The 17,423-nt window shown below is 46.0% G+C and overlaps 1 protein-coding gene across 2 annotated transcripts in view; it reads right to left on the bottom strand.

Annotated features, from left to right (window-relative positions):
* Nucleotides 1-17,423, bottom strand: part of SLC22A15 (solute carrier family 22 member 15) — a 52,266-nt gene that overhangs the window by 10,633 nt on the left and 24,210 nt on the right. The window contains exons 8-11 of one of the 2 annotated variants that reach the window (XM_055002813.1): nucleotides 13,846-13,931; nucleotides 10,866-10,986; nucleotides 6,370-6,442; nucleotides 1,421-1,609 (exon numbers count right to left, since the gene is read on the bottom strand). In XM_055002813.1, coding sequence (XP_054858788.1) covers nucleotides 1,421-1,609; nucleotides 6,370-6,442; nucleotides 10,866-10,986; nucleotides 13,846-13,931 — 469 coding nt within the window. Of the gene's footprint in view, nucleotides 1-1,420; nucleotides 1,610-6,369; nucleotides 6,443-10,865; nucleotides 10,987-13,845; nucleotides 13,932-17,423 lie in introns of those variants that run through there. The other variant, XM_055002814.1, reaches the window with a different exon arrangement.

Raw genomic sequence — 17,423 nt, 5'->3', positions numbered from 1 at the left:
GCACTGGAACTGGCGGCCTGCAGGGTCCAATCTGTGCCAGAAGGGCCTGCGGAGCACTCTCCCAATGGGAGGTTGGCCGGCACGTTGCTGGGAACCGCATGGGATTTGGCGCGAATGCCATTGTTGTTTCCCGCCTTTTCTGCAGCTGCTATATTGGCGCTGCTGCCGACTCCGGGGTTGCACAGCTCTGCCAATCCCAACTCCTGCTGCTTGCGGCAAGGTCTCTTTGAAGAAGTACGCGGCTTTTCAGCCAGAAAGGTTCTGGGATTCGGTTCAAGCCTTGCTGGCCAGACAGTACCAGGGGGATTGGCTGCTTCCACCGCTAATGCGGCTGCTGATGAGCTTTCCTCTCTGCCGTCCATGAAGCTGTCTTCTGAGTCCCGAGACTCCATAACCTCTCGGGCTCGGTGCTGGCTAGGATCGGGCAACAAGTAGAGAGGAAGGTAAGAGGAAGATGAAAAAGAGCAAAGAGAGAGAAAAGAGGGAGCAGCTCAGATCGGTACAGAAGCTGGGAGATAAGAAGACAAAGACGCAGGGGAACGGGAAAGGAACAGGGCTCCACTGAAGACTGAAGGCTGGCAGAGAATCTGTAGCCACCACTGCTCTCCCTGGAGGCAGGAAAGAACTGGGGGGAAGGGGGCATTCCTAGGCTCCAAGAGGAAGAGGAGGAAAAGATCCGACTTCCTGCCTCCCTGATTGGGTGAAAGGAAACAACCCAAGATGTCCTGTGCCTGAGAGAGAGAAAAACCTTGCTTCACCACTCAGGAGGCAATCATCCAACAGTCCCTCCTCTCTTCGAAGCTTACCAGGTAAGCTCCCACCACACCTGAGGGGAGACGCTTCCCACAGATGTTAAACCCCCCCCCCGCCCCCCGCCTGAGAAAGCTCAGGTTCATTTGGTATAGTGGTTAAGAGCGGCAGGACTCTAATCTGGAGAGCCAGGTTTGAGTCCCTAGTCCTCCACCTGAAGCCAGCTGGGTGACCTTGGGTCAGTCATTGCTGTCTCAGAGCTCTCTCCGCCCTACCCTCTTTCAGAGCTCTCTCAGCCCCACCCACCTCACAGGTTCATTGCTGTGAGGATAACAACAACACACTTTGTAAACTGCTCTGAGTGGGTGTTAAGTTGTCCAGAAGGGCAATATACAAATCGAATGTGGTTGTTATGACGACGATAAGGCTGGATTTCCTAGATTTAAAGGACTCAGCGTGGCTCTAGGAGATTTGCAGCCACCCAGCAGGTCATCCCACACCTCAGAAGAGTCTTCCTGAAGGCTTGATTAGATCTTTCATCTCTTCCCTGAGAGTCCAGGCCTCGGAGGCTCTGGCATCACCTGAACTGGACAGAGGGGAGGCTTCCTGCTCAGCTTGACAGCTCTTCCTGCCAGAGGAACAGCATTAAGAAAGCTCTGGAGGGACCTACCTGGGAGCCCTCAAGTGCCTGCAGTGCCACGGCTTCACTGTCCAGCCTGCGGTAGGAGCAAACCTGCAGGTCAGAGATGGTCTCCAGCAATGGGCAGTTTAAGGTTTCAGGCAATAACAGGCTCAAAAGGCCTGACAGCAAACCCGTCACTCCAAACACAACATACGGCAAAGACCACTGCACAGATTTCTGCAAAAAAGATCAGGAACAAATATTAACAAGGCATTTCACGTTTTCCTGACAACTTCGGCTGAAACGTAATTGCACATTAAAGCCTCTTCCAGCTGTTCTGCAGTAGCAAAGCATTCAAGGGCCAAGAGTAGTTATGAGCTAGGCCTGAAGTAACACAGGTACACACATCACAACGCAGTCATACTCAGCACAGGTCCACTGAACACACATCTCAACACACCAATTCATTGTGAGCGTTAGTCCCAAAGTATGGCATGCACAGTTAAACATTTAAGCAGTGCAAAAACATCAATGACAAAAATACACAAATAGTCCCTTTGTGAGGCTGGGATGGGGAGAAGAGACGAGGTGCCTGGCGTACCTGCACCTCCTCCCCTCAACTCTGTAATGTGGGGATGTGGAGGGGAAGAGACGGAAAAGGAGAGCCACTTAGCTCTTTTCCTCATTTCTTTTAAATGAAGCCACTGTGACGTGGTGAGAGTCAGAGTGGTGTAGTGGATAGAGGGCTAGACAAGGATCCGAGAGACCCAGGTTCGAATTCCCACTCTGCCATGGAAGCTCCCTGGGTGACCTTGGGCCAGTCACGTCCCTCTCAGCCTAACTTTCTGCTGTGGGGATAAAATGAAGGAAAGGTGAATGATGTAAACCAACCTGGGGAGAAAGGTGGGCTGTAAATAAAGTAAAATAATAATAATAAAATAAATAAAATGTGCCAGATGTGCTAAGGGACGGCTTACTAGTGCGCTTGGTGTAGTGGTTAAGAGCGGCAGGACTGGAGAGCCGGGTTTGATTCCTCCTCCGCTTGAAGCCAGCTGGGTGACTTTGGGTCAGTCACAGCTCTCTCAGAGCTCTCTCAGCCACCCCCTCCCCCAACTCACAGGGTGATTGTTGTGGGGATAATAATAATAATAAACTTTGTAAATTACTCTGAGTGGGCGTTAAGTTGTCCTGAAGGGCAGTATATAAATCGAATGCTGTTGTTATTATTATTATGCCAGAACATAAGAGCAGCCTGCTGGGTCAGAGTGGTGGTCCATCTAGTGTGGCGCCCTGTTCTGGATGACCTGATCAGGCCTGATTCAGATACAGGCACGCATTTAAGAAGTCCTGAGCATCTAATCAGCTTTCCTGTTTCATATCATTTAACTCCTGGCCAGAGGCACACCACAGTTAACGTCTTTGGTATGTTACTGGGTATAGAACACAAGTAATACAGTTAGAGAGTCTCTGCTTCCCTTTTAAGCCTTTATTATTACAGCACACCTACTTAGTATTCTTAATAACAGCTCAACCAACAGAAAATCATACCATCCATTATAACAAATATAAGACCACTGGGAAGTGCAATTACACGAGTCCAAAAAGTATCTTGCCCAAAGATAAGGTGTTCACAGGCAAGGGCCCCCTTCTAGGAAGAAGCTCCCTGTCAGTTTAGCCTGTCATATTTATAGGGTTTCAGAACGTTTTTTTAACAATAGCTGCATCAAAGACTCAAATTCTCAGCTAACTTATTATCATATGACTTCATACACCAAACAAGGTTATCCATATTTGAAACATCTTGAAATACGTAACAACAGCTAATTCATTCTTGCTTTTTGTGTTAACAAAATCTATGTAGAATAAGTGATTACAAGGTTCTCATACATCCGAATATTTTTTGGCCCTCCACCAGTACGTCTATAATATTGTCAGCTTCTATGAAGTTAGACATTCCAGCCATTCTCAGATACTCCCTACATTGTATACATTGATATGAGTTACATGGCTCTTCTAATCTACGTATAGCAACACAACTGTGTAATTCTATTGTTTTATGCCCCTCTCTAAGGTTGTTTTATACTAGGCCTCTGGACTCCCTTTGTGGCCTGTCTAGTTATGGGGCCGGGCTAGCCCTGTTTCTGTGTGCAAAGGCATCTTCTTTGACTTTCTTGGTCAAATCCAGCAATTGTTCCGCTATAGTTCTAGCTATATCCATGACAATCCTGTTTCACATAGAAGCTGACCAGTTGTTCTGGAGGGTCAGGAACAGGGCACAGAGGCCAGGCCCCACCCCCACCCCATGCACTTTCCTACCAATAGTCTTTCCTAGCAAACAACCTACGCACAACCAGTATGTTCTGCCCACTTGGTGTAGACCAGTTACAATCAAAATGGTACATTTATGTGCTGCCTCACAACAACGTTCTCGATGCTTGCAAAATTTCCATAAATACACAGGAATGACAAAATTACAACAGTCCAAGCAGCAACAGTAGTTACACTCCCCCTACCAAAGAAAAACCAACAGTGATAATAGAAGGCCCACCCCCCCGCCCAATCTACACAGTAATGATTTACTGCCAAAGGCTCAAGAAACTAGAAAGCTCTTCCCCTGGTGCCAAAAATTATGGCAGGGGTCAATGCTTGGTGCACACCATGCAGAAGTTCCTACGTTCAACCTTGGCATCTCCAGTTGAAGGGACCAGGTAGTAGGTGATATGAAAGACCTCCGTCCAGGGCGGGCTCCAGCATCGCTGGTGCCTAAGGCAGCTTAAGGCTGCCACTGTGCACGTGCACATGCGTGCACACACCAGACTGCGTGATGAATCACTGCGTGTGGTGTCATCAGGCAGGGCTGGCGTGTGCAGCAGGCCTTCAGCTCTCCCATTCAGTTGCTCTGCGGGCCAGGCGCAGCCAGCCACCCTGGCCGCTGGCAGCACCTGGACCGCAGAGCAACTGAACGGGAGGCTGCCCGCTCAGCTGCTCCACGCTGCCGCCACCAGCACACAGTCCTGGCCGGGTGCAGCAGCTGCGGGCCAAGCGCGGCAGGCGGCTGGGGTGGTGCGTGGCAGTGTGCATCCTCCCAGCCCTCTGGCTCAATGCTCCACACGCTGTCCTGGCCACCTGCTGTGCCTGGCCTGTAGCTGTGTGGCAGCGGCGGCAGCAGCAGCACAGAGCAACTGGGTGGGAGGGCTGGGAGGCTGCCTACTCAGCGGCCCTGCGCTGCCGCCGCCAGCACACGCTCCTGGCCAGGCGCAGCAGCAGGGGGAAATTGAGCTCCGTGGCATGCACCCCTGCCCCCAGGCTGACGTTCCCTCTGGCGCCTTAGCGCCCGAGGCAGCTACCAGCCCGGCCTCAATGGGCGGGCTGGCACTGCCTCTGTCTGAGACCCTGGAGAGATGCCACCCTGAGTGGACAAAGCTGACCCAGATGGACCAAGAATCTGGTTAAATTCTAAGGCAGTTTCATGTGTTCAAGACTCAGAAGAATAAGTACCAAGCAAAGAGGTACAGGGGATTCTGTGCATGGGGCACCACGCAAGAAAAACCCTTGACCCCAGCAGCCTCCCATCTCACCTCCAAAGACCCTCTAAAATTTTCTCAAGGATTGAGCGGTTTCCAATCAGAGCAGGAGGGCCCAAAACAAGAAACAATGGCTGCAACTCAGCAGTAACCAGATGCAGTTCCCAACATCTTTGCTTAAAAGGATCCCAGGCAGCAGGCCTGGGAAGTAACTCTGCCTGAGTCACTACCAGTCAGAGTAGACAATAAGGTGGCTTCAGGGATCTTCATCTGTTTCAAGCAAGCCTCCCAGCTCCAGGTATACTGAACAGCTTGCTGCAGCCTTCTGGAACAACAGAGGGGCTCTTCAAAGCAGCATCAGCAGGCAAAGGCCCACAATGCAAAGCTGCCACTCTCTCCCTCTCGAACTGTTCCTGATGTTGGATGATGTTAGGCTGCAGTAGTGAGTGACAAGCTGTCACATCTGGTCATTCTTCAAACCCATGAATGCCAGCAAAACATTCCTTCCCTGCCCCATCTCTAACAACGCAAAAACTGCAGGAGTAACCCCCAAGCAACCGGCATCAAGAAAGCCTAAAACAAGGCAGAGGGCCAGACCAAAAGAAGTGGAAAAAATATATAGGATGTATTATAAGTCTTATAAGGTGCAAGTGCTACATCAACTTATAAATTTTTTTACACTAATATGTAAATCCAAAACTACAAATTTATACAAAAGTGTAAGTTGTCAGCGGCAAGTAACAATACATATACAACGAGCAATTAATGAAGAAACAGGTGCATCTAAAGGAGCAACGGTAAAACGCTGCGTCACTCACAACATCAGGTGAGTATAAGAACCCAACAAAAGACGAAGATTCTCATAGATGACTCATGTTTCTTCTTATTTCAGGTGCAAAAAGGGGCAAAAAGACCCCATGACTTGACAAGGAGCTAGCAGGTAACTTGTTTCGTTGAACCTTCCTCAGGAGTCACACCAAACAATACACTCGAGATAAAGACAGAACTACTGTAAGATTCTTTAGTGGGACATCAAGCACCTGGAGGCAACGGCCGCTGGCAACAAGAAGAAGAACAACAACATTCGATTTATATACCGCCCTTCAGGACAACTTAACATCCACTCAGAGTGGTTTACAAATTATGTTAATATTATCCCCACAACAAAACACCCTGTGAGGTGGGTGGGGCTGAGAGAGCTCTGAGAGAGCTGTGACTGACTCAAGGTCACTCAGCTGGCTTCAAGTGGAGGAGTAGCGAATCAAACCTGGCTCTCCAGATTACAGTCCCACTGCTCTAAACTACTACACCAAACTGGCTACTCACTTGGGGAAAAAAAGGCATCTATGAAAAATACTGAGTAAAAAAAAACAGCACCAGTTTTCAACTTGCAGAGGAAGAACAGAGCAACCGTAATTTATTTGCTTCCTTTGAAGTTTTTGGAGAAGAGACAAATGCAAAGCTGAGACACACCAGAGATGGGACAAAAGGAGCGATAATCCCTCCAACTCGAGAGAACATGGAACAGGCTCCCATTCCAACATTCCTGCAAAGAAATGACAAACAGCAATGTTTATGGGAACATTTTACTTCTTTTTGGACTTACGATCGGGCTTTTATGTCCAGAGGGGAATTGGGACACGAATGAAAACATCTGCATAGTAGAACACCCAGCACATAGCAATGAAGGAATGTACTGTTTAGACAAAGGACCAAGCTGCACCCTCCTGAACAACTGAAACGAATATATTTTTAAAAAACATTTTAAAAAGAATGTATTTTTTTAAAGCATGGCAGAAAGGAGAGAGACAGGTGGCCCCATCAGCAGACATTCCACTTGGCTGCATGAAAGGGAGGGATTAAGCGGCACCCCCCCCCCGCCCCCCTAGCTTGAGTTTTTCTCCCTACCAGAACTTCTGGTCATTATGTAACATTATGTAACTTCATGTCCTGACCTGGATAGCCCAGGTGAGCCCAATCTCATCAGATCTCAGAAGCTAAGCAGGGTCGGCCTTGGTTAGTAATTGGATGGGAGGCTGCCAATGAAGACCAGGGCTGCAGAGGCAGGCAATGTGGCAAACCACTTCTGTCAGTCTCCTGCCATGAAAACCCCACTAGGAGTTGCCAATATAGTGTATTGTAAGCCATTATCAATATATCTAATTCTCAATATGGCTTCATCTGCTGATACTTAAATCTGGGGATGAGGTCATGTATATAAAAAAAGATCTTTTGAAAAACTTGCTATAACCCCCAGGTGTGCAGAAAAATGTGTGCAGAAAAATCCAAAAACTTTTTAAAAATGCCCCTGGCAGGAAGGAAAAGTAGGAACCACCATCCCTTCCTCCTGTCAGTCTATGGAGAACAGGATACGTTGAAGTTCTCCCACCCCCTTGCAGCAAGAAATCCAAGCTCTCTTGAGTTAAGGTTCTTTAATGAGATATCATAGCTTCAGCATATATATGACCATAGGTTACACAGAGGCAAGTAAAAGCATCTGGCTGTACGCAGGTCTCTTGTTGAGAATGACGTATGGAGCGCTTGCTACAAAGTTTCAGTCCCTCTACGTAAGCGCCCCACCCTTGGTGCCCAACCAGCTGGGTACAGTCAGTGGGAGAGTAGGATGGAACTGTCCCAAGGCCGCCGTGGTGAGCCATCTCAGATAAGAGTGCAGCCTTCCCAGGAGCTGGACAGCTTATGTGAAAAATAGACACACACACACAGGAGATGATTGCAGTAATTCAGAAAGATGGAGGGACTGTGGGCAACAGACCTGACACCTCCCTGCTGCCATAAGAACATAAGAACATAAGCAAAGCCATGTTGGATCAGGCCAGTGGCCCATCCAGTCCAACATTCTGTCACACACAGTGGCTAGAAATCCAGTGCCATCTAAAGGACTGTCAGTGAGGCCAGGACACCAGAAGCCCTCCCACTGCCTTCCTTCCAGCACCAAGACAGATGAATTGTGGAGGAGTAACAGTGGAAATTAGCAGGGGAAAGAGCCACCCACCCCCCCTCACTGCTGCTTGGGGGGGAAGTGTTCTGGATAACTCTGGTAAGGACTGATTCAGATACAAATATCCAGTTAAGAAGCTCTGAGCGTAGACTTAGCTTTCCTATAACAAATTATTCAGCTCCTGGAAAGAGGTACACCACAGATAATGTTCTAGGTTTGTTACTGTGTATTGTACACTAGTAATGCAATTACAGAATCTCTGCTTCCATTCTAAGCCTTTCTTAATAAACATAATTATTTAGCAATCTTATATCAACTCAAACAACAGAAAATCATACCACCAATTATAGCTACAAAGACCATTAATGAAAGCAATTACATGAGTCAATTATCGTACTCAAAGATAAGAAGGTCACAGGCAAGGAGCCCCTTCTAAGAGGAAGCCCCCAATCAATCCAGCTTATCCTATTATAGGGTTTCAAAACCTTCTCTTGAAAACAGATGTGTCTTTCCCACTTTAAAGGGAGGCACATTCTCGGCTACCTTACTATCTTATAACTTCAAATGCCAGACAAGGTTATCCATAATTCTTAACTTAGTTCATGCTTGCTACCTCTTATCTTAACCAAGGCTATGTAAAATTAGTGATTACAAGACTTTCATACATATGAATATCTTTTGGCCCTCAACCAATACATCTATCCTTGAGTAATATCGCCAGCCTCCATGAAGTTAGATATTTCTGCCATTCTCAGACCCTCTTTACACCTGGGCCTTAATGCATTGTATATACTGATATGAGTTAGACAGCTCTTCTAATCAACATGAGGCCAAGCAACTATGTTACTCTGTTGTGTCATGCTCCTCTCCAAGGTTGTTATATTTTAGGCCTCTAGACGCCCTTTGTAGCTTGTCTATTTATGGAGCTGAAAAGAATCGACTGTAAGAGAAAACTCGACTGAGAAAGATTTAGTATTGAAAATTTTGTAGAAATTTTTTAGTACAAGTCACCCAATATTCTTAAAGTGCAAGTGCCTAAAGTGCTCTATGAGTAAACCTATACATTTTATGAATAAGTATCAAAATACAATACAAAATTTATTGTATCAAAATACAATAAATACAATCATAACAATCATCAAGACAGTATTTCATAAGCTATATTAGTCCAACCCGTTCTAACATACGGTTAAGTCCAAGGTAAGTATTCAATCAATAGATGAAATCCATTATGCAATGATGTAATCCCTTTAGGATTCGAGGCATGTTTAGGATTCAAATCAGTGAAGGAAAGCCCAACACTGCACTGGAATAGCTGATTTCGTTTTTGCAAAAAAGAAAAAGGAGGGATTACATCATTGCATAACAGACTTCATCTACTGATCGAATACTTAACTTAGACTTACCATATGCTAGAACCGATGGGACTAATATAATTTATGAAATATTGTCTTGATGATACTAATGATTGTATTCATTGTATTTTGATACTTATTTCTATAATGTATACTTTTACTTGCAGAGCATGTTAGGCACTTGCACTTTAAGAATATTGGGTGACTCAGAGCCAAAACACGTATCGGCTCCTTGTCCCTCTTGCTTCCACCAGCGTGCTCCCCTTGCTTCCCTAAATGCACTCGGCAGCCAGAGGGAGCCAAGCGTGCTGGTGTCAGCCAAAGGGACAAGGAGCCTATCACCAGTGCCAGCTCCCTCTTGCCGCCGCCTGCACGCTCGGCTCCCTCTGGCTGCTGAGTGCTTTAAGGGGAGCAAGGGGAGCTGGCGACAGCGAGAGGGAGCCGAGTGGACTAGACAAGATGCCTAGAGAAAGAACCTCTGCCAGGGAGAAGAGGGATTCTTTCTCTCTTCTCCCAGCCAGAGGTTCTCTCTCACTACACTTCCCATGGAACCCTGCGGGAAACTGATGCGTATCCTCCACATGTCTGTTTTGCTCTTATACTATATCTATAAAAATTTAAATACTGTATCTCTCTCGGTAGAGTTTTCTCTTACAGTTGGTTCTTGTCTGTAACCAACATAGCCTTTTCGTGGGGTGTAGCGGTTAAGAGCACGGGACTCTAATCTGGAGAGCCGGGTTTGATTCCCCACTCCTCCACTTGAAGCCAGCTCGGTGACCTTGGGCTAGTCACGGCTCTCTGGAGCTCTCTCAGTCCCACCTACCTCACAGGGTGTTTTGTTGTGGGGATAATAATGGCATACTTTGTAAACCGCTCTGAGTGGGCATTAAGTTGTCCTGAAGGGCAGTATATAAATTGCATGCTGTTGTTGTTGTTGTTATTAGTTATGGAGCTGGTCTAGCCCTGTTTGTGTGTGCAAAGGAATCTTCTATGACTTTCTTAGTCATATCCTGTAATTCTTCTCTTATAGTTTTAGCTATATCCATGACAAGATGCCAGTTGGCTGGAGGAAGGGGGAATGGGACTGGGAGCAGGCAAGTGGGCAGCCCAGACAGGCGGATCGAAGGATGAGTGAGCCGGGGAAGAATGGGATCCCCACCCCGATCCTCGCCACTATGAGCTGCAGAGGGGTAAGCAGGGGAGGAAGGAGCTGCCAATTCCCCCCACCACCAGGTGAGCTGTGGAGCGGCATCAGCAGAAATGGGCAGGAGGCGAAATCACCACCATATGGTGGCACAAGGTGGCAGTGATGCTGTGTGGCTGACGGACAGGGAAGTGGGAACTGGCAAGTGGGAGCTGGTGAGCAGGGGGGTGATGGGATTCCCACCCCCCCATGATCATGGATCCAGAGGAGTTAGCTGTGTTAGTCTGTAGTTGCAAAATAGTAAAGAGTCCAGTAGCACCTTTAACCAACTTTATGGTAGCATAGGCTTTCGAAAACCACAGCAATCTTCGTCAGATGCATCCCCCATGAGGCTCACAGGCTCACAGGTCCCCCTTGCTTTATATCGTACGTTGCCACTGGCAGAGAAAGGAGGAAAGGGAGTGAACATATAGACAACAGAAGCCACACATGCGAGCGGAAGTTTTCTTACCTGATCACTGTAGGGTAGAGTTCTGAGGTGTAGATATAAACAATGTTAAATGCAGAACTGATGGTGAGCTTCCCCAGTAATGACAAAGACCGGCTGTTCAGAACTGCAAACATTCCTGTCGCTGTTGGGGAAAATGCAATGCTTCTCAAAGTTCTGCAGCAAGCAAGTGCTCTTTGGCTTTTGTTCATATGTACAAACTTATTTTAAAATGGCGTGTCTCGCTGATGTGCAATCATGTAATTTTGAACTGATTTCAAGAATGTGATGGCCTCTGGCTAATAAACTTCGTTGTTGTATGTACAAACTCAGTGAGAATCAATCAATCGATCAATTGATTGCTCGATCTCGTTTTAAGTTTGTGCTCTTATGTACTACCTGTTGCTTTAAGTATGATCCTACTGGGTAGTTCTTTGTTGTCTAATGTCAGCCCTAGAATTGCTTATGTTCTGTTTCAGTATTTCTTCAACTCTGTATTGGACTCTTGCCAATGCTGTGTCTTTGTAAACTGGCATTTATTTACCCTCTGGCATTGTTTATTGAAATGTCCTTGATACTGATTGTGCTAATCTCACACTATGTAATCCGACTTGAGTCTCGGTGAGAAAGGCGGACTATAAATGACATAAATAAATAAACAGCTTTATGGGAAAGTCATCACACTGGACAGATATTGTGCTGATCACAAACGTGCTTTTAAAATGGCAAGAAAATGGCCATTTAGGGTCAAGCAGCATAAAAGGAGGAAGCTGTTTATTTTCTTTTAGCAGAAGTAAAATGATAAAGCCATGTAGTTTAAGGTTTCCCAAACATTCCCTAAAATAAATTTTTTTCACATCAACAGAGCAATCCTAAGCAGAGTTACTCCAGTCTAAGGCCATTGATTTCAGTGGCCTTACACTGCTGTAACTCTGCTTAGGATTGTGCTGTTAAGTTTGAAAATTCTTGCTAGTTCCAATGCAATGGAACTTCAAGGTAATGTTTAGGGAATTCCAGATATGCTGAACATTTTCATCTAGAAGTGTATTGCTAATGGATATAAGAAAGAAGTCTGTATGTGAATACACATCTATTCATTAATTCTGTAAACTTGACAGAGAAAGGAAGGGAAAGCTCAAAAGGCACTGGCTTCATTTGCCAAACAATATAACAACAGCCAAGCAAGAGAGTAATTTTTGAAAAAAATATATTGGGTAACAGCTTATGTCCAATTCATTGCAGTAGTTCACTTGTTTGAATTGGTGCTTAGTCTCTGTATTGACCAAGATCCGTCTCTTTAAAGTGCTATATAACAAAGCAAACCCTGTCAAGTCCAATTTATATAAACTGTTTTAAGAAACGTGAAATAAAAATAAGGGTAAGTAAAATAAGTAACAGCCCCCAGATCCCCCTGATGTTGCCAGGGAGTGGAGTACAAAGATCAGTGCTAGAGATTATTAACAGCTGGAACAGGCTCTGCTGCGATTAGGGTTGCAAGCCCCCCTTTGCTCAAAAGCGGGAGGTGGAGGGGGGGGTTGCTGGCAGTCATGGGGGGCCTGATCCATGTCCTATGTGTGCTCCAGACACCCTGATGACATCATTTCTGGTTGAAAAATGGAAGCAACAAGGTCTCAGTGGGGGCCAAATCAGCCCTAAACAGCATTTTTGCTATACTTGGGCTTGATTTGGCCCCCCAAGACTTTTCAACCTGAAGTGTCATTGGGGTCTCTGGAGCACATGCACAGGCCATTTTGCTGCGCACTTTGGTAGCTTCTGGCTTGCCACTCCATTCCTTTCCACCCCACCAGCTAGATGACTGGGGCCAGGGATCCCCTGCCCCCATTGTGTGTGTGTGTGGGGGGGGGGGTTGGCATCCTTAACTACAAGAGAAGGGACAGTGGGGCAAGGAAACTGATAGCAGAGAGCAAGAGGAATAGAAGCCCACACAATGCATGCTAAATGCTCAAGACCTGAGTACATCTGGAAGATATTTTATTTATTTGTCATTTATAGTCCGCCTTTCTTACTGAGACCCAAGAGGATTACATAGTGTGAGACCAGTACAATCAGTATCAAGGACATTTCCTTTCAGTGTCAAGGACATTTCCATAAACAATGTCACAGGGTAAATAAATACAAGTTTACAAAGACATAGCATTAGCAAGGATCCAATACAGTGTTGAAGAAATGCTGAAAAAGAACATAATCAGTTCAAGGACTGACATTAGACAACATGAAGCACAGGTAGTATATAGGAGTACATATATTTAAAGCAACAGATATGTAAGGCAACATAGCGGGGAAGTCTATGGTCCCTAACTCATTAGCAATATGCACCTTTAAATTCTTTAAATGTATTATTTATCATCGTCTAGGCCTTACTTTAGAAGACAAATGCGGAACTGTTAAAGAAGAAAAGGCAGCCAGTTTCAACTTAACGTCCTAAAACCAGGTTCTCAAAGGAAGGCTGTTTACTCCATAACTGTAGCGTTTTTTCTCTTATGCTGCCTAGTCTGCAACACAAGAGAGAGACTCCAACACTGGAGAGGGGAACCAGAGAGACTCCAACACTGCAGAGTCTGCAGAGAGACTCCAACGCTGGAGAGGGGAACCAGAGCTCCCAGGAGGCACAGGGGAAAGTGCAAAAGTAAGCACAAGGCAAGGGCAGCTGGAGAATGTCTGCAGCTTCTATCTGCAGCTTTCTGCTTCTTCTACAAGCCCCAAAGGAGGAATAAAGACAGAGGATGCTCAGAGAAACTGGACTGGGGAACCACACACTTTTAACTACATCCCCAACTCCATGTAAGGCAGACCCACAGAGACCGTCTATGTTTTTGGTTCTGGCTGCCAAAGACAATCCTTGGGTACATGCAGCTGAAGACGGCTTCTCTTATTATTTTTGCAAAGTTTTCCTGGGAAGATACCAGGCTGTTGCAGACTTTCCACAAGTAAGATTTATAAAATAAATCAAATAAAAATAAATCAAATAAAACAAAACCCTCACCTTTCTTTTCAGGAAGAAACATGACAATAAGAGAGGTCAGTCCTCCCAGGCACAAAAACGCTGCGAGGGTCCGCTTCCGGCCAAACCTGATGAGCCAGAAAGAGAATGATGAAGATGCAGTAAGAAGAGAAAACTAAGACATACTCCTTGCTTCAAGACAGTAAGTTCTTGATTCGCATGGCATCTCTTCTTCCTGTTTTTAGAAAGTCATAAGAAACACAGTGTCCAAGAATTTGATTGTGTTTTTGACTTGACTGAGGACTCAATTGTGTTTTTGGAAGAGGGATAAATATTGGTAAATTGGATGCACTGAAGTTATACACTGGCTCGCAACCTCTGTATGTTAGTATGCTTCGTAAAAACCCCAAAAACGACCAAATAAAAGGAGCCAGAACCTCTATTGGACAAAACAGGAGGTACTAAATACCAGAGGTCAGAAAGGAATATGCTTATAATGCAAAATAGCACAATGATATATTTATGAAGATATAAATTTGTAGCTTGTCAATTCCTCATTGTATGTATCTTATTATAGTATGATGTTTTTATAAATTGGTAAATATATCATTCTGCTATTCTGCATTATAGGTATATTCCTTTCTGACCCCTGGAATTTAGTACCTCCTTTTTTATGCTTTACCTCCCAGCTTCAAACACCCTGAGACAAGGTGGAAATGAATTCCTGACACGTCTGTTCTCTGGAATTCACACGATACGGTTACTTTGTATTTGGACATGTACCAGTATAATCCCATCAGTTACTAGGCTCGATTCAATGTTCTGGCCATCAGTACAAAGCCCTTCATGGCCTTGGCCCCTCATGTTTATGGGAGCACCTCTCTCTCTGTGCTCTGCTACAGATTTGCTCATCTTGAACAGGGCTTTCTGCAGGTATAACCCTGCAAATGGGTAAAATCCACAACTGCCTATACACATATATTCTTAGTGGACCCCACCTTATGGAATGGCCTGCCTGAAGAGGTCAAGAAAGCTCCCAACTTCCCAGCTTTCTGCAAACTATGCAGTTTAATTATTCAGGAGGGCTTTTCCACACAGGTAATGGAGATGTACTGCTAGGAAACGTTTCTGAAAATGCTTCAATAAAAGTACAAGGACTGTAGACTATACTACTGCGCACTGTCTGTTGATGTAGATGTGTTCCACATCATATTAATTACTTAAACAGTGTTGCAATTACCTGTAACTGTTGTTCATCGTGTTCCTTCTGTGCAGACACACATTGGGACTGTGCTTGTGCAGGCCTGCTTTGGAGAGATTTCTAGCTCTAAGACTTTAGAAGGGGGCACTCCTGCCCCTCTGCGCATGCGTGGCGTTTTCCTGCCTGAGCGCTGCGCAGAGCGCGCCCCCTCATCCCTTGGTTCTCCTATGCCACTGGAGGATGATTAAAACTCTTTCTCCTCACAGGACTGGAGTGGCATGGGGGGAGTTGGTGGGTCAGATGAAACCCCGGCCCAAGTTCTTATCAATGAATTGCCGTAATTCTGCTCATTCCCTCAGGGTCATAGAATACAATTTCAGTTCAATAGCACAGTCCATGGCCCTATGGGAGAGGTGTGGGGGAGCTCATCAGCCTCTCTTTCATCAAATACTTGGCTCAAGTCTCTATACTTGGGGGGAATTTGCTCATTTTCCTCCCTGGTTAATAGCACCACTTCCAGGAGAGCTGGCGCAGCTGGGCCCCATTCTGGGTTCCATTTATGGGTCTGGCAACTCTCCCCACCGAAACAAACTCACGATTTCTCCACCTTATATGCAGATCATGGCCATCCACTAGTATGTGGTGTACCTCAGGAATCAATACTCTCCCCGCTATTGGGTCTCCGGCTCCCTGTACTCGATGGGGCGGTGCTTACACTGGCCCCGAGAGTTAGGAGCCTGGGGGTGATTCTGGATGCCTCCTTGAAAATGGAGGCCCAGATTATGGCGATTGCCAGGTCGTCGTTCTTCCATCTTCGACAGACCAGGCAACTTGCCCCCTATCTCTCGACTCACAACTTGACTACAGTGGTCCAGGCAATGGTCACCTCTAGGCGAGACTACTGTAACGCGCTCTACGCAGGGCTTCTCTTGAACCTGATCCGGCAGTTGCAACTGGTCCAAAATGCAGCAGCGAGGGTCATTACTGGAGTGCCTTGCACTGCAAACATAACACTGGTACTGCACCAGCTGCATTGGTTACCGGTTGAGTACCGAATCAGATTCAAGGTTCTGGTACTAACCTATAAAGCCCTATGTGGACTGGGACCAGCGTATCTACAGGACTGCCTCTCCCTGTATGAGCATGGGAGAATGCTTCGATCCAGCAATAAACAGCTGTTACTGGTCCCTAGCCCCAGGGAGGCCCATTTAGCGTCGACCAGAACCAGGGCCTCCTCGGTCCTGGCTCCAACCTGGTGGAATGCTCTGTCTAAAGATATTAGCGACCGGCCGGATTTGCTATCCTTCCACCGGGCCTGCAAGACAGAGCTGTTCCACCAGGCATACGGTTGACGCCCTGGGCCTCCCTGCCAGGCACCTAGAGATAGCTGTGCCCTTACAAAGGGTATCTACCACCTAGCCTTTGCCATATATTCTTGGAGGTGGTTGGGTGGTGGTTGCTGGAGAAATCTGCTGCTATGTGTTTTTTTTAAAAAAATTGCTGCTGTATTGTTTGTTTGTGCGTTTTTAAATATTTAATGAGTTTTATTGGTTTTTAAAGGTACGTGCATTTTATATTATTGTATAAATTGTAATCTGCCTTGAGCCTGCTGATGCGGGGAGGGCGGAATATAAATCGAATAAAACAAACAAACAAACAAACAAACAAACAAACAAACAGTGAAACAATGAACGTAGAGGAAAGCGAGCAAAGAGAAGAGCAAGATGGCTTCTCTCACCAGCAGCAAAACGAGAACTGAGGGACGAGCGGGTGCTCCACTGCGCAGCACTTGGGCAGGAAAATGCCGCACATGCGCAGAGGGGTGGGAGTGCCCCCCTCTGAAATCTCAGAGCTAGAAATCTCTCTCCAAAGCAGGCCTGCGTAAGCACAATCCCAATGTGGGGCTGCACAGAGGAATGAAGACGAATATTTTGTTTCAGCAATGTTTCATCTCTGAATTCCTATATTTGGATTTTATGCTTTTTATGCTTATTTTTATGCCTCTTTTCAAACTTCTGTTATGCATACCCTATTGCATTGTTTACTGAATGTCCCAGCGGTTGATCACATGGACTTACACTGTACAATCTGCCTTGAGTCTCAGTGAAAAAGGTGGCCTATAAATAAATGAGAACTCTGTTTGCCCAAAAGGCAGTTTGTTAATCCTTCATTGTAGAAGAACATCATACTACCTCATGGTTGGTTTGTGCCACAAACTATAGTTAGTCTTCAGACAAATCCTGGTTTGTGCATAAGCCCCAGGTTGTCTGCTTCTTCCCTTCTCTTTGTCTTCCATCCTCTCTGTCTACCAGCAGGGAGGACATTCTCCCTGTCTGATTGTACCTGTGTACAAGTGGCTAAAAGGGACAGGCTACTCAAAAACTGTGGTGAATTCCAGTGTCTAAAGATTTGTACAAAT

Source organism: Eublepharis macularius, chromosome 18, assembly GCF_028583425.1.
Source record: "Eublepharis macularius isolate TG4126 chromosome 18, MPM_Emac_v1.0, whole genome shotgun sequence".
Taxonomy (NCBI): Eukaryota; Metazoa; Chordata; class Lepidosauria; order Squamata; family Eublepharidae; genus Eublepharis; species Eublepharis macularius.
Note: the sequence above shows the minus strand (reverse complement) of the source record. Positions and strands in the feature narration are given on the sequence as shown.